Here is a 17,384-nt window from a genome sequence, read left to right as displayed (position 1 = left end):
CTACTTATTGAAGAGGCTGTCTTTTCTCCACTGTATATTCTTGCTTCCTTTGTCAAAGATAAGGTGACCATAGGTGTGTGGGTTTTCTATCTCTGGGCTTTCTATCCTGTTCCATTGATCTATATTTCTGTTTTTGTGCCAGTACCATACTGTCTTGATTACTGTAGTTTTGTAGTATAGTCTGAAGTGAGGGAGGCTGATTCCTCCAGCTCCGTTTTTCTTTCTCAAGATTGCTTTGGCTATTTGGGGTCTTTTTTGTCTCCATACGAATTGTAAAATTTTTTGTTCTAGTTCTGTGAAAAATGCCATTGGTAGTTTGATTGCTAAACAGATTTTTTTTTTTTTTTTTTTAGCGGTACGTGGGCCTCTCACTGTTCTGGCCTCTCCCGTCGCGGAGCACAGGCTCCGGACACGCAGGCTCAGTGGCCATGGCTCACGGGCCCAGCCTCTCCGTGGCATGTGGGATCTTCCCGGACCAGGTCACGAACCCGTGTCCCCTGCATCGGCAGGCGGACTCTCAACCACTGCGCCACCAGGGAAGGCCCCCATTGGTAGTTTGATAAAGATTGCATTGAATCTGTAGATTGCTTTGGGTAGTAGAGTCATTTTCACAATGTTGATTCTTCCAATCCAAGAACATGGTGCATCTCTCCATCTGTTTGTATCGCCTTTGACTTCTTTCATCAGTGTCTTACAGTTTTCTGCATACAGGTCTTTTCTCTCCTTAGGTCAGTTTATTCCTAGGTACTTTATTCTTTTTGTTCCAATGGTAAATGGGAGTGTTTCCTTAATTTTTCTTTCTGATTTTTTGTTGTTAGTGTATAGGAATACAGGAGATTTCTGTGCATTACTTTTGTATCCTGCTACTTAACCAAATTCATTGATTAGCTCTAGTAGTTTTCTGGTGGTATCTTTAGGATTCTCTGTGTATAGTATCATGTCATCTGCAAACAGTGACAGCTTTACTTCTTTTTTTCCGATTTGGATTCCTTTTATTTCTTTTTCTTCTCTGATTGCCGTGGCTAAAGCTTTGAAAACTCAGTTGAATAACAGTGGAGAGAGTGGGCACCCTTGTCTTGTTCCTGATCTTAGAGGAAATGGTTTCAGTTTTTCACCACCGAGAATGATGTTGGCTGTGGGTTTGTCATATATGGCCTTTATTACATTGAGGTAGGTTCCCTCTATGCCCAATTTCTGGAGAGTTTTTATCATAAATTGGTGTTGAATTTTGTCAAAAGCTTTTTCTGCATCTATTGAGATTATCATATGGTTTTTATCCTTCAGTTTGTTAATATGGTGTATCACATTGACTGATTTGCATATATTAAAGAATGCTTGCATTCCTGGGAAAAACGCCACTTGATCATGGTGTATGATCCTTTAAATGTGCTGTTGGATTCTGTTTGCTAGTATTTCGTTGAGGATTTTTGCACCTATGTTCATCAGTGATACTGGCCTGTAGTTTTCTTTTTTTGTGACATCTTTGTCTGGTTTTGGTATCAGGGTGATGGTGGCCTCATAGAATGAGTTTGGGAGTGTTCCTCCCTGTGCTATATTTTGGAAGAGTTTGAGAAGGACAGGTGTTAGCTCTTCTCTAAATGTTTGATAGAATTCACCTGTGAAGCCACCTGTCCTGGGCTTTTGTTTGTTGGAAGACTTTTAATCACAGTTTCAATTTCAGTGCTTGTGATTGGTCTGTTCATATTTTCTATTTCTTCCTGGTTCAGTCTTGGAGGGTTGTACTTTTCTAAGAATTTGTCCATTTCTTCCAGGTTATCCATTTTATTGGCATATAGCTGTCTGTAGTACTCTGTCATGATCCTTTGCATTTCTGCAGTGTCAGTTGTTACTTTTCCTTTTTCATTTCTAATTCTGTTGATTTATGTCTTCTCCTTTTTCCTGATGAGTCTGGCTAATGGCTTATCACTTTTATCTTCTTAAAGAACCAGCTTTTAGTTTTATTGATCTTTGCTATTGTTTTCTTTGTTTCTTTTTCATTTACTTCTGATCTGACCTTTATGATTTCTTTCCTTCTGCTAACTTCGGGGTTCTTTTATTCTTCTTTCTCTAATTGCTTTAGATGTAAGGTTAGGTTGTTTATTTGAGATTTTTCTTGTTTCTTGAGGTAGGATTGTACAGCTATAAACTTCCCTCTTAGAACTGCTTTTGCTGTATCCCATAGGTTTTGGGTTGTCGTGTTTTCATTGTCATTTGTTTCTAGGTATTTTTTGATTTCCTCTTTGATTTCTTCAGTGATCTCTTGGTTATTTAGTAGTGTATTGTTTAGCCTCCATGGGTTTGTACTTTTTAGTTTTTTTCCTGTAATTTAGTTTTTTTTCCTGCTATCTAGTCTCATAGCACTGGGGGTGGAAAAGATAGTTGATATGATTTCAATTTTCTTAAATTTACCGAGGCTTGATTTGTGACCCAAGATATGATCTATTCTGGAGAATGTTCCATGAGCACTTTAGAAGAAAGTGTATTCTATTATTTTTGGATGGACTGTCCTATAAATATCAATTAAGTCCATCTGGTCTACTGTGTCATTTAAAGCTTGTTTCCTTATTTATTTTCATTTTGGATGAGCTGTGCATTGGTGTAAGCAGGGTGTTAAAGTCCCCTACTGTGATTGTAACTGTCAATTTCCCCTTTTATGGCTGTTAGCATTTGCCTTATGTATTGAGGTGCTCCTATGTTGGGTGCATAAATATTTACAATTGTTACATTATCTTCTTGGATGGATCCCTTGATCATTATGTAGTGTCCTTCTTTGTCTCTTGTAATAGTTTTTATTTTAAACTCTATTTTGTCTGATATGAGAATTGCTACTCCAGCTTTCTTTTGATTTCCATTTGCATGGAATATCTTTCTCCAACCCCTCACTTTCAGTCTGTATGTGTCCTTAGGTCTGAAGTGGGTCTCTTGTTGACAGCATATATATGGATCTTATTTTTGTATCCAATCAGCAAGCCTGTGTCTTTTGGTTGGAGCATTTAATCCATTCACATTTAAGGTAATTATCGATATGTATGTATGTTCCTATTACATAATTATCGATATGTATGTATGTTCATATCACCATTTTCTTAACTGTTTTGCTTTCATTTTTATTGGTCTGTTCCTTCTCTTGTGTTTCCTGCCCAGAGAAGTTCCTTTAGCATTTGTTGTAAAGCTGGTTTGGTGGTGCTGAATTCTCTTAGCTTTTGCTTGTCTGTAAAGGTTTTAATTTCTCTGTCGAATCTGAATGAGATTCTTGCTGGGTAGACTAATCTTGGTTGTAGGTTTTCCTCCTTCATCACTTTAAATAGGTCCTGCCACTCCCTTCTGGCTTGCAGAGTTTCTGCTGAAAGATCAGCTGTTAACCATATGGGAATTCTTTTGTATGTTGTTTGTTGCTTTTCCCTTGCTGCTTTTAGTATTTTTTCTTTGTATTTAATTTTTGATAGTTTGATTAATATGTGTCTCGGCATGTTTCTCCTTGGGTTTTTCCTGTATGGGACTCTCTGAGCTTCCTGGACTTGACTATTTCCCTTCCCATGTTTGGGAAGTTTTGGACAATCTCTTCAAATATTTTCTCAGACCCTTTGTTTTTCTCTTCTTCTGGGACCCCTATCATTTGAATGTTGGTGCGTTTAATGTTGTCCCAGAGGTCTCTGGGACTGTCCTCAATTCTTTTCCTTCTTTTTTCTTTATTCTGCTCTGTGGCAGTTATTTCCACTATTCTATCTTCCAGGTCACTTATCCGTTTTTCTGTCTCAGTTATTCTGCACTGATTCCTTCTAGAGTATCTTTAATTTCATTTATTGTGTTGTTCATCACTGTTTGTCTGCTCTTTAGTTCTTCTAGGTCCTCGTTAAACATTTCTTGTATTTTCTCCATTGTATTTCCGAGATTTTGGATCATTTTTACGATCATCACTCTGAATTCGTTTTCAGGTAGACTGCCTATTTCCTCTTCATTTGTTTGGGATGGTGGGTTTTTACCTTGCTCCTTCATCTGCTGCATATTTCTCTGTCTTCTCATTTTGTTTAGCTTATTGTGTTTGGGGTCTCCTTTTTGCTGCCTGCAGGTTCATTTTTCTTCTTATTTCTGGTGTCTGCCCCCAGTGGGTTAGGTTGGTTCAGGGGCCTGTGTAGGCTTCCTGGCTGGGGGGACTGGTGCCTGTGTTCTGGTGGGTGGGGCTAGATCTTGTCCCTCTGGTGGGCAGGGCTGAGTCCGGTGGTGTGTTTTGGGGTGTCTGTGAACTTAGCATGACTTTAGGCAGCCTGTCTGCTAATGCGTGTGGTTGTGTTCCTGTCTTGATAGTTGTTTGGCGTGGGGCCTCCAGTACTGGAGCTTGCTGGCTGTTGGGTGGAGTTGGGTCTTAGGGTTGAGCTAGAGATCTCTAGGAGAGCTCTTGCCAATTAATATTACATGGGGCCTGGAGGTCTCTGGTGGTCCAACGTCCTGGACTTGGCTCTCCCACCTCCAAGGCTCAGGCCCGACACCCAGCCGGAGCACCAAGCCCCAAAACCCCGGTTCTTCTCTCTTGGTAACCCTAGTATGATAACGATGTTGACAACGACAACTGCTTTATGGTGCTTCCGGTGCCTGAATGGGGGGGGCGACCACATTTGTGGCAGTGAGACCTCAGGCTAAACTGAACCTTCTGAGAGAACATCCGAAGAATGTCAGTGCAATGAACTGGGTTCTGACTGCAGACTGTCGATGCTTTGGAGGAGGCTAAATAAAAGTCAGGACATGTTAGAGAAAATTGTTTCTTTTTCTTTGTAACATCAAGTAAATCTTGCAGTGGCTCTGGGAGTGTTGTTACCCTTTGGGATCACTGAAGGGTTGTACTTGAGAATCAGATCTTTCAATACTTGCACCTGTTGAAAACCTGCCACAAGCTTTTCAGACATTCAAACCAAGGAACCCACTCTTGAAAGCTACGTCATCATCACGCTCACCCTGGCTGATGCGTCTTCGACATTGCTGGTGCTCCACCCCCCACCATCTGAGGCACCCAGTGACTTTGATCTTGCCAAATCCAGTGATCAACTCCCATTCTCACCTTACTTCTCTTCTGTGCACTTTATATTGATACATTCAACACTTCCTGCCCTTCAGAGACACCTCCTCTACTGGGCTTTTGTGATACCACACTGTTTTTTTCCTTTGACGTTTCCTTTGATGGCCCACCATTAAAAGAAGCAATTTTTTTTTTTTAAATCACACTTCCAAATGTTAGAATGTCTTTCTTATTTATTTACATTCTCTCCCTAGGTGACCTCATCCAGTCTCATGGCTTGAAATACTATAAATATGCTAATTCTCATACGTGTATCTACAAACCTGACCTCACCCCATTAAGCGCCAGATTCATACATTCAATTACCTACCTGACAACTCAATATGGACCAAACATGTCCAAAACATAATTCTTAATTCCCCAAACCTAGTCATCCTTCACAAATACCTCGACATTTACAAATGGCTGCTCTTCTAGTGTTCTCTGCCTTGGTAACAGCACCACCATCTAACTAGTTGCTTAATCTAAGAAACCGAGAGTCATACTTGATCTGCCCTTTTCCTCATTCCCACATTCCAACTACATGCAGTAACCAATTCAATCAGCACATGTTCTCTTCTCACCATTCCTCAAATGCCTCCCCCTTTGAAGTCAAACCATCAAGCACTTTTCAAACAATTACGAATTATTAACTTCAGTAGCTACTAGTAGTATCATCTCATTATCTACTTTGCTACTTAGCTTTTATCAATTTTTTTCTACTTGTAGTAGGGTTAATTACTCATTCCCAGCTGAGTTTTATTAAAAATCTTATTTTTCATTAAGTTGGAATCCTCTCAGAGAATTATTTCTCACCTATTGATATTCCACTAGAAAGAGTAGAGCTTTCAGCTTGGCCTCGAGATGGTGCATGGGGCTCCATGACGCTATCATCTAATAGATGTCTTGGCCCTGCATTTGGGAACGTTGCACTCTTAAACTCTGCTGTGTTCATTTTATGAATGAAACTGGAAACAAAGAGAAATATTTTTCATATCTTTTATTACTGTTACTAATTCAGGATATAAAAGATACTCTTATATAAAGATTCAGGATATAAAAGATTTACCTGCTATCCTGAACTTACTTCCGAACTCTCATACTAATGAACACACAGATTTTATCATGAGAGCCTCAAACTAACAGTTTAGGGAAAGCTTTTTAGGAAACTAGGCCATATCTTCCTATGTAACAGAGAATACTTTAATTTTATCTTGATTCTTGGGTACATTAAAAATTGTTTTCACATTCACTTTTGGAAAATAGCTATTAAATTTTCACAAAAATCATGACAAAGGTGAACCTTGGGCTCCATTTTGAGAAAACAATCTTGCAAAGCTAAACAAAAAATCAGTTTCCCTTTCTTTATATTTAGGAATAAAAAGAACAATTTTTATAGGCTTCATTTACAGTGACTTATTCGGGTTAAGGTAAGTGATCACTCTTGATACTTATGATAATTTAAAAGGAAAATGGTATATTGCTTTCCTGATTTTATTTATGATGATGATCTGTAATGTTCATTTCTCTCCCCCAGATGTGAAGGCACTGTTGGAAAAAGCTCATTTCCAAATTAAGGTAAAGGAAGAAATAAATGCCTTTATGCAAACAAGATATTTTACTAAATCAGAAAAAGACTACTGTTACACAAATAAAACTATGCAAGGACACTATTTTCTGTCCAACTAGTAAAATAAATAGAAAAGAAAGCCAACTTAAAAAAAAACACAAAAATTTGAAAGATAAAATTAAAAATGCTGACTTATAACCCAAGCTATGGCACTTCCTATGTCCATGTGGAATCAGGTTCCGAGGGGATGGTGGTGTCTGTGGTAGCAAGGCTCCTTCAGCTGCCACACTTTTTCTTCCACTTTGTGGAGATGCTCCTACTTCAGGACCTAAGGGTTAAATTAAAAAAGAGAGAGAGAGACACACAGACATAGACACAGACACAGACACAGACACAGACATAGACACACACACACAGGGAGAGGGAGAGGGAGAGGGAGAGGGAGAGGGAAAGAAATTGTTACATGGTTTAAAAAAATTGTTTTATTTGTAATCCTTTGATATGAAATATAAAGTGTGGTTTAAATTTTAATATTAATTCTATTTAATAGACTGAACAAGAGAAATATTTATTTTCTGAATCCTAAAACACAAACCTCAATACATACAATATCCATTAATTTCTATCTATTTTACTTGCACTAAGTAGCCAGTATAAATATCCTCCCCATTTACAGAAGAAGCAGCAGAATTAGAAGAGAAGGGGTAAGGATTTCATATCACAGATGAAACCTGGACTAAACACTCAGGTCTTCTGAATCCTAGTTCAGTGCTCATTTAATTTTACACATTACTTCTTCACTCTTAGTTTCAGCTTCTTCTTAGATAAAAAATGTGTAGGGGTAGGTAGGTCAAGCATTCAAGTTAGAATTTAAATCTATATTGACACTGTTCAAGCTTATGGGAATTAAAAAAGTGGAACTCAAAAATGTACAGATTTGCAAAGTATCACTTTAAGACTGGAAAGAAAAGCAAACTTAAACAGATTTAGACTGAAATGATTTCCTCTGCTTGGAGTACTCTTCCCCTGAGACACTGTCATGGCTTTGTTCCCTCACTTCCTTCATAGCTCATTAGATGGGTCTCCAAATATTTTTAGAATATACAATAATATAAAGCTTAGTGCCAAGGTCTGTTTTAGAATTTTAAAAAAGGTTATTACTTATGAATTCTTAAAAAATAAATAATTCTCTTCAATTTTATATTTTTGATTATGTGTGGTATACATATAAATCCCCATTGTAATGCAACAGATAAAAATTAAGGGACTAACACTACTTTTTAATACTTTCAGTACTTGGTCCAGTATTAGAGTGAAATTAAAAAAAAAAATTAAGCCACTAAAATTGACTCTTATAATTATTCAAATTAGAATTTCCCACTCAGACCACAGTAATTTCTAATGTAATCAAGCCTTGTTGCCTAGGACAGTGTATTCTTAACTAAAAAAAAGAGTCGATATTCATAAACACTTATTATTTTCTGTTGGTTATATCTATTTTTCTTGATTAGTTGGCATATTTATTTATAAATTTATTTGTATTTATTTGTACAAACTACAAGTAAGGAGTTTTTGATTAAACAAGAAAACCAACAGAAAAACGGACATATTTTAATACCAAAAAGAAAATTGTGCATGCAGAATAAAATGTGCTAAGTGTTATTCACTTTGGAGTGTATTCTTTCTTATTAGGTTATCTGGTTTATTACTCGGTAATGAGAGAAAGCTGCACTAACCTACTAAATCCTCCCTGGAAGCAGCAGAACGTGGTGTGCTTGTCCCTGGTTCTATCTTTAATGAAAGCCTGAATTTCAAAAAGAAACAAAGCACATAAAATGATTAATATTTGACAAAATAATATTAAAATCATGTATTTTCTACCAAAAACCTTAAAACATTTTCATAAAATAATCTCAGCTATATATTTTTCTTCAAGAGCAATCTTTAATTAAGTCTCCTTTCTCTTTCATATAAAGCCGATCTTACGGTGATTCCAGGATATATTAGGGAGGGAAAAAAACATCAAAAACTCATATTTAAAATCAGAGAAATCTCCCCAAACGACCCCAATGTTGCCAAACAATTCAACACATTTAAAGATATTTGATGAATGACTAAAAGGTGATTTAACTTGAGGTTATATTGATACTTGACAATTAAATTCAGTAACTTTCACATATATTATTAAATATATTATGCAAATTCTTTCTAGAATCTTTACTGGGTGGGCTAATGGCCTCTGTAACACTGAAAATTTAAAAAACACCTTATTTAAAAGTAACCATCCAAAAAAAACAACCAACTCAACTTATCAAAAGAAAGATCTATCTACACAAATAAAAAGGTTATTTACAAAGTCCAGGATAAATCCCTTTCCTAAGTCAAAGTTTGTTAGTTGGTACTTAAGTTCCATTTAGGATAAAATATCAGTTTTGAGTTCCATGGCAAAAAGAGATTATAATTCCTATCAGTGGAAACTGTTTCAGGAAATAGGATACTAAAGCAGTTGTAGAAACTATTTTGATGTAGTCCATGAAATACACTTTGGTGTACTCTGTATTATTATTAAGCATTTGTCTGGAAATTAATAAAGACTTTTTATTTTTTAGCGTTCACCAACTGGAATTAGACAATGAAACCGCGCAATACAAATGATATCATACATGATATTATAATGATAAATCTATTACAGGTTCTTAACTTGTATTTCTTTGATATCCTAAAGAAGAAATTATATATAATTGTATTCCAATTATTTGACCATGTAAAATGCACGTATTGAACAGATGTTTGATTAACCAGAACTCTCTGCTCTTTTTCTTTTTACAGAGTCGTTGACTTTAATTATTTGGGCGCCAGACTGTGCTGCATTCATTCACTGAACACCTGTTTTGTGTCGGGCACTGTGCTCTCAGCACTGGAATATAATGGAGACTAAGGCAGACATGGTGTCTCCTCCCTTCTGAAGCTCACAGTTTAGTAGGTGGAAGACAAAGAAGTAAACAAAACAAGTACAATTTCCTAACACAGAACCAAAATAGAAAGGGACAGAAAGAAGGCTCTGGGAGAATCACATTGCTATCAATATCAGCTGATAACCAAGAGCAGTATAAAAGCCGAAGCATTTAAACAGCACAGCAGTGAAGGCTAGTCAGTGTCAGTTGCCTGTATCATCATCAAAACACTATATATAACAGTGATGCTGATTCACTGAGAAAAGATAGTATGCTCAGTATTAAAATGAAATAACTTTGAAAGATTTTCACCCCAATTAAAACATATACATGTAATTTGTAATATTGATATTGGCTGCCTATATAGATGAAGTTGCCGAAAACAGAGGCCTATGGATAAATGAAGTATCATTTTTATTTAAATCTTTCATCATAAAAAACCATTTTTTTTTCTAACTTATCACCTTAATGGCTCTTATGTTAAAATGCTCTGATTTTCAACACATTTAATCGGTAGGTTCATGCAATACAACTGTATCTTTAGGAAAACACTATCTTCTTCAGTTCCCCATATGATGCTCCAACACCACCAAGAGACTTGTAGTTCCCCAAGCAAACAAAGTTTCCCACCCTATTCCTTTGATCATTTCCATACCCTGGAACACCTTTCTTAACTCTTCACGTGGAGCTAACTCCTACTCACCGGTTCAGATGCAGCCTCAGGTAATAATGTCACCTCAAGCTGTTCATGTTTCTTTTCTCTTCACTTTTCCCACTTAAAGCTGAGTTAGGTCTCCTCTCATCTATGTTCCCATAGCATCCTGGGCACATCTCTAGTATAGTACTGTTTGAATTGTTTCGTAATTATTTGTTTTGTGGATGTATTTTGCATTAGACTGAGCTTCTTAAGGGCAAGAACAAGATCTTACTTTTGTAATCCCAGCAGCTAGCACAATAACTCGTCAATACCAAAAGCTGAATAAATATTTGTTAATGAATATAATGAGAAGGCTGCTCGAGTTCTAGCTACTCATGAAAACAAAAATCAGTATAATAGCATCCGCTTTCCTACCAAAATGAAGCTATCTTATAATATGTCAGGTTATAGACAGCTAAAACTACTTAATGGCTTAACTGGCCAACTCTATCCTTTTAGAGTTAAAATTCACCATCCTCTATAATTATGCAACAATTTCTTAGACTTCATTTCTACTGAATAAACTTTAACTTCTTTTAAATCCATTAAGTTTCTTGAGCCGGATATAGAAATTTTAATAAGTACTTACTCATATTTTGAGTTTTAAGATAATCTTCTGTACATAATTGGACAAAACATGAGTGTTTTGTGCTATGTCAGTAATTAGAGAGATGGAAGAAATAGTGATAAATATGACACAGACCATCAAACTCAAGAAGCTTACAAGCTAGGCCAACATCAGATCTGTGAAACAACTCCAACCTTAAAAAGCCGATCCACTGACTTCATACATTTTCAAATGAATTACCCTGAGAAAATATTCTGTAAAATAAAAATTGATATAGAAATATAAAGTGGTAATAATATGGTATGGTGGAGAAGGTGGCAATAAAGGTGTTTTCAAACATTAATAAAGGTTTAGATACATTTAAGTATAAATACAGAGCTTCTTAATATATTTAATATTAGAAGAAAAGTTATTGCTAGTTGTTTTCCAGAATTTCTAGTCTTTTATTGGTACTAATTCTGTACTGCAGAATTCTTTAAAAATTAGTGAAACTTAGGGAACAAGGAAGTTGATCATCACTATCATATGGCATAAGAAAAATTTTATATAATGCATTAATACTGAAAAATAACCGTCTTTCACTTCGATAAAATTTTAAAGTATAACCTTTTACTGGAAAAAATATTTGTGGAAGACACCAAGTTAAATTTGAAAGCTTGGGAACAGCACAAAATTTTGAAATTAACAAATGAAGCTACAAGGAAGATGACAAGTCTCAAGAGAAATAAGCTCTTTATCCTCCTATCTTTTGGGAAAAAAACCTGGCAGTCATGATGTATAGCACACCACTGAAAAATAAAAAAGGGTTAATGATTTTAAAAATCCTTCCTCCCTTGGGCAGGACTGTGGATGGTTAAGGAAAAGGAAATGGATATCAGCTGTCTTAAAAGTAAGTTTAAAAATCTTTAATGAAGAAGGATTTGCTTGAGTAGAAAAAAGGGCAAGTGTGGTGCTATACTGAACAAATATGTCTCTAACCCAGAGTCCAGAAGGTTCAATATTCTTTCAATACACAAAAACAACTGAAAACGAGTTCAAAATTGTGTTAAAAATTACCATTAAAAAAGGAGTAATTTTTCTATTCACAGACTGTTTCATTAATTTTTCAGCCTATTCAAAGATAAATTTCCATAAAGATTTAATGCTTGAATTTAGAGAGAAAGGAAAAAATTTAAAACTAGAACTACCAAACATCAGCTCTCAACAACTTGAGAAACATGAAATGCTTTTTCATTGGAAGAACAGAGGAGGTACTTGTATATTGGCTCAATCACATCAAGTGATTAAAGAGAAATACATGTAAATAACCTTTACCATTGTAAATGTACAACTGGATTAGGCATATGCACGATAAGATGTAGGATTTCGATGTTTAAATACACGGTGATGAAAGGGTGGAGGACAGGACAAAGTTATACAAACCACTTCTGAAGATCCAACCTACTTGTAATTATCATCTTCCACAAACTTTTGTAGTTCTTCTATATACTGAACGGAGTTCAGGTATTTTTGGACGTGAGGCAACATGGGGATATCTAGGCAAAATGTGATAAATAATTATCTGATAAAGTACATCTTAGGCAGAATTTTTAAAGTTAAGCTGAGAAAAATATATTTAAAGGTAAATTAAGGCCACATGGCACCGAAATTTAAATGAACTCTAGAAGGACGTTACTGAGGTAAATGTTATTTAATGTAAAACTGGAGGTAATTTAGAAAACTACAGTTGTATATTGTCTGTATAGATTAAAAAAGAAGAAGAAGAAGAAAAAAAACCCCAATAGCCCCATTTACAAAGTCCCACGTACTTGAGAAACTTCATGGAAAAAAATCAGAGACATCATTGTGATTTATATTCAAACCTCATCTAAATACAAGATGTAAGGCTCTTTAGGTTTTTTATTTTTAAAGAAGCCTGGCTCACATCTGTAAAGTAGTTTTTTCTTCCCTACTTAGAAATTTCAAATATGATTAATTTAACATTACAATTTGATGTTATGTTAAAAAAAATTGAGAAAAGTATAAAACAAGAGATTATTTGATACAGCTTTCAGATAATGTAAACTCACGGTTTTTAAACACCATAAAAATTATATAGCTATAATAGTCTATCTTTATTCCCTATCAAACTGAAAGCATCCAAACATTTTAAAACATTAAAACATTTTTTTTCTAATCATTTGGGTTTGCAAAAGCTCTTTCTATAAATGTGTTTCCATAAAATACATCTTTCACAAAAATTGGTTATTTTTACTCAACATAGGACTCAAGAAAGCTAGTCAACTGTTAACTAGGATCAAGGGTCTCAGCTCCCTCCCTAACTAAATAAAAGAACTATTTACATAATAGATCGGGGAGATCAAATGAGATGAAGAGAATAGAAAATAATTGTGAAAATTATGTTAGCAAAGTTGCTACAAAATAACAGAAAAGCAAAAGATAAAACTTAGCATTTTAAATATGAAATACTTCAATTCCTTAAAAGCAAGATCTTAAACAAGATGCTAAATGTTAAACAGTGAAATGATACAATCATTATTTTCCTTTATATTAGGATGATGTTCCCTGTTGTGTGAAAAGTGGCCTGTGTAAATGAATCATACCATTATCAGAAACTCACCATATTCACAGGACTGCTGTAAATCAGAAATTATTCTAAGGATGTTATTCATCAAATTTGATCTTTGCTCATTTTCTAGAATGCTGCCAGTTGATGGGTATGCTGAATCAATGTATGTTAAATCTGACAGGTAGATACCTGAAATGAAATTAGATAAATGAGTGTTTTCCTACTTATAGTTTGGAAGAGTATAGTTTATAGCTGTATTTCAGTATATGCCATATTTAGAATGTATCATTATTAATACACTGCAGCCTTGTTAAAACATGACCACTGAGGCCTAGATTTCTGTGGAGTTGGGGTCAGACATGCAAGTATGTTTTCTGTAAATGTCCTCTTATGATACCATTTTAAAATACGGCTTGAGGCTGGAGTTAGAAACTCCAGTACCTACCTACCTATGGGTCTTAATGGAAAGAAACTGAGCTCCTGAACTGGCTCTTTTTTGCGGTACGCGGGCCCCTCACTGTTGTGGCCTCTCCCGTTGTGGAGCACAGGCTCCGGACGCACAGGCTCAGCGGCCATGGCTCACGGGCCCAGCCGCTCCGTGGCATGTGGGATCCTCCCGGACCGGGGCACAAACCCGTGTCCCCTGCATCGGCAGGCGGACTCTCAACCACTGCGCCACCAGAGAAGCCCTAGCCTGAAGTTTTAAGTTAGCCAGCCTAACCACTACCTGGCCATGGGGTAGTTACTTAATATTAGTTCTATACCCCCTTGCCTTGAGTTGATAACTGTCACTTGAGTCTTAATTACTTTGAAAATTGTCTCATTCTGGCAGAAACATCTTGTTTCAAAGATTAACAGCTGTGTCTTTGAAACAGTTCATGTGACTACAAATTGAAGTTAACCTTGCCCTTTCTCTGTACCAACAAAAAGAACATATACCCCCAAATAATTTGGTTGTACTAGTTCTGGATATGCAAGGTCACATCTATAAAAAATATTTCCTGAGAGTTTACTATGCACAGGTAAAGTGTAAAAGACAACTACAGCTGGAGAGAAAAATACACTTTCCTACTTTCTCCTCATTACTGCCCATTCATGAACTCTGAGTAAATGCAACTAAAATGATGTACCCACTGCCTTCCAAATAAGCCCTATGTTTTTTTTCATGCCACTTCTTCCATCTTAAATGAGACCTAGCCTCAACTCTGCCCATTTAAATCATATCTTATATCCAGGTCATTGTCAACTGTTCTTTAGTTTTTTCACAGATTCCAAGAAAGGAATTTAGAAACTGTCTAGTCTAAACCCCTCTTTTTATAGGTGAATACTCTAAGGTCCACAGATATTAAGGAAGTGGCTAATGCCCTGTAAACTGTTAGTGACAGAGCTGGATCTCAGAGTATACACTTGTACCCCAAGTTTTTTTTTTATTTTATTTTTTATTACACTCTGTTACAAACTCATACAGTATCTATACTATTCACTTGATCATTTTTAAGACTTTATAATCTTCTTATTGAAAATCTTTTGTCTTTATATCTTATCTGCTCAAGACTATAAACTCATTCAGGCGGTTGCTCTATCTTGCACTCTAAAAAAATGAAGATCCTGACCAGGATTTTCAGACAATTGGAGCTTAACACAATGTAAAAGGCTGGCATGGCAATACTTTTATTCATCCTAGTATCATTCCTATTCCATTCAGTAAATCTTAACCGTATTCTTTAAGCCACCTATCATAAATACTTCTTTTTCTTTAGAGATTCTCAACTTCATTTTTTATGACTTCAAATAAATCTATAGCCTGGCTCCCTTCCTTTTCCTCCCATCTTAGAGGAAGGAGAATCCCCTTCCTCTCTCCAAATCTAACCTGCGAATTTGAACATAATCGCTACTGCCTCCTCTAGAATGTCCACTGTTGCCTTCACTATCACTCACCCTCCAATGGCTCCTTTCCCAAAGCCAATGCACACATTTAAATCTCCTCTATTTAAGAAAACAAAATCAAAGCCACCCTTCCTTTAAATCTGATCCTCTCCTCAAGATAGAACCCTTGCCCCTCCCTCTTTCAAAAAACACATTGAAAGAGAAACACAGATTAGTACACTTACCTTTTTTATCCTTCATTCTATTTTTATGTAATATTTGGTACATATAATAGTTTACTTGGGTCAGGAAAATTGTGACAGACTTTGGAATAGGCAAAAATGATTACTAGGTATATCCTCTCTTCAGTGCCTCCTTTTGGCCTGAGCTATTTTACAACTCTGTAAGTTGTTGAAAACTTATAAAATACAAATTCTTGTCCATAAAAATACCAATGAATTATGTCCAGTGGGATGTAACTGATGATTGCCCCGTGGATGTTGACCAGTTTTGCAACTATCTGTAAATTCATTTCAGCATTCCTGACTGCCTGCATGTATGTGTGATACTTTGAATTCTCCCTTGAAGTGGCTGTAATAGCTTCCTGATTCCCTTATATATTTAATGATTTAAACAAAACATTTGACATGTATTCATTTTGTATGAGAAGCATAATTTTACCTTTTAAAAAATAACAGTTTAACACATAATATTGGTTGTTATCAAACAATGTAATAAATACCGGTCAACTTAAGAACTACAACCTCAGTACTGCTGCATCATCTACATGCTCTTTCCCTATGTTATCTCCCTGCCTCCTGTCTAGAGGTAACCAACTATTCCGAATTTTAAGATTATTCCCTTGTTTATTTTTTGAGGCACCTGTCTGTATTCCTGCACAATGTATTATTTTACTTTCGCTTATTTTTGAGCTTTAAAAAATCATACTTTATATATGTGTGATTAAATTAAATAATATCAGTAAAGTTAGAATGGGTACACAGTAAGTGATTTTAAAGTGGTTGTTATATCAATTTTTAAAAATATGGTCTGTGATTGCTTTGCCTTACTATTTTGTTTCTAAGACTTACTCATGTTAGGTACAGCTGTAATTCCTTAAATTGAGAATAAACTAATATGTAACTATATCACAATTTACTTATTCATTTTATTTGATAAGAGTTTTGAGTTACTTGCCCCCTCCCTCCTTGTTGCTACAGACATTCTTGTAAATGTCTCCTGGTGCGCATGTACAAGAATTTCTCTAGCAGAGATCTATACAGATATATACATACATGTATGTCTTACATTATAATGTTCAACTTTACAAGACAGCGCCACGTTGTTTTTAAAGCTATATCAATTCATACTCCCACTGACAGTACATAAGTTTCTACTGATCCACACATGCTAACACTTGTAGATGATCTGAAATCCACATCTATCTCGTTGCTGAAACTTATTCTGGCAAAGGCATACATGATCTCCTCATTACTAAATCTTTAGACATCTCTCTTGGTCTCCTCCCTTCTGCTCAGTCTCTCTGCAGTATTTATACTATTCCCTTTGTTTCTTGGTCTTTACTGGCTTGAACCTTCCTCGCGTCCACCCTCCCACCATTCTTCTTTTTCCTCATGTTCCCTGGAATTGGTATTCCCCATGGTTCTGTCACTAATCTTTTCACTCTGCATGTACTTTTTCTGGATTATCTTACTTCTGAGGCTTCAACTGTCACCTAATTGCCGATGACTTTCCAAACCTCTGTATAGAACACACCTCCTGACTTTCATTTTCAATTTAACATGCCAAATTAACCATTATTTGTCCCTAAACACCTGCCATTCCACTTTCCAACCTTGGTTAGTGATATTATTAACTGCTTTAAATAGCTCAAGCAAAGAGCTCAGGAGGAGCTTACTATCTCGTATTTTTCCAGATTAAGCTATTAGTGAATACAATATGATCACTGAATGATCAAGTAATATATTATATAATATAAATCAGAGGCTAGAAGCTGTCCCAATGTTTTTAAAATCAGGAAATACCATAAGACATATCTACATATGACCCTCTTTTCCTTAAAAAAAAGAAAAAAGGGCGGGGGGGAGAT

At 35.8% G+C, this 17,384-nt stretch overlaps 1 protein-coding gene across 2 annotated transcripts in view; it reads right to left on the bottom strand.

Moving 5' to 3' along the window:
- The window catches only part of RALGPS2 (Ral GEF with PH domain and SH3 binding motif 2), a 163,122-nt gene that overhangs the window by 27,325 nt on the left and 118,413 nt on the right, over positions 1-17,384 (bottom strand). For both annotated transcript variants that reach the window (XM_067728755.1, XM_067728756.1), the window contains exons 9-13: positions 13,460-13,597; positions 12,284-12,374; positions 8,357-8,424; positions 6,813-6,948; positions 5,867-6,018 (exon numbers count right to left, since the gene is read on the bottom strand). In XM_067728755.1, the coding sequence (XP_067584856.1) occupies positions 5,867-6,018; positions 6,813-6,948; positions 8,357-8,424; positions 12,284-12,374; positions 13,460-13,597 (585 nt within the window). The remainder of the gene's footprint in view (positions 1-5,866; positions 6,019-6,812; positions 6,949-8,356; positions 8,425-12,283; positions 12,375-13,459; positions 13,598-17,384) is intronic.

The sequence above is a fragment of the Pseudorca crassidens genome, chromosome 2, assembly GCF_039906515.1.
Source record: "Pseudorca crassidens isolate mPseCra1 chromosome 2, mPseCra1.hap1, whole genome shotgun sequence".
In the NCBI taxonomy this organism is placed as follows: domain Eukaryota; kingdom Metazoa; phylum Chordata; class Mammalia; order Artiodactyla; family Delphinidae; genus Pseudorca; species Pseudorca crassidens.
Note: the sequence above shows the minus strand (reverse complement) of the source record. Positions and strands in the feature narration are given on the sequence as shown.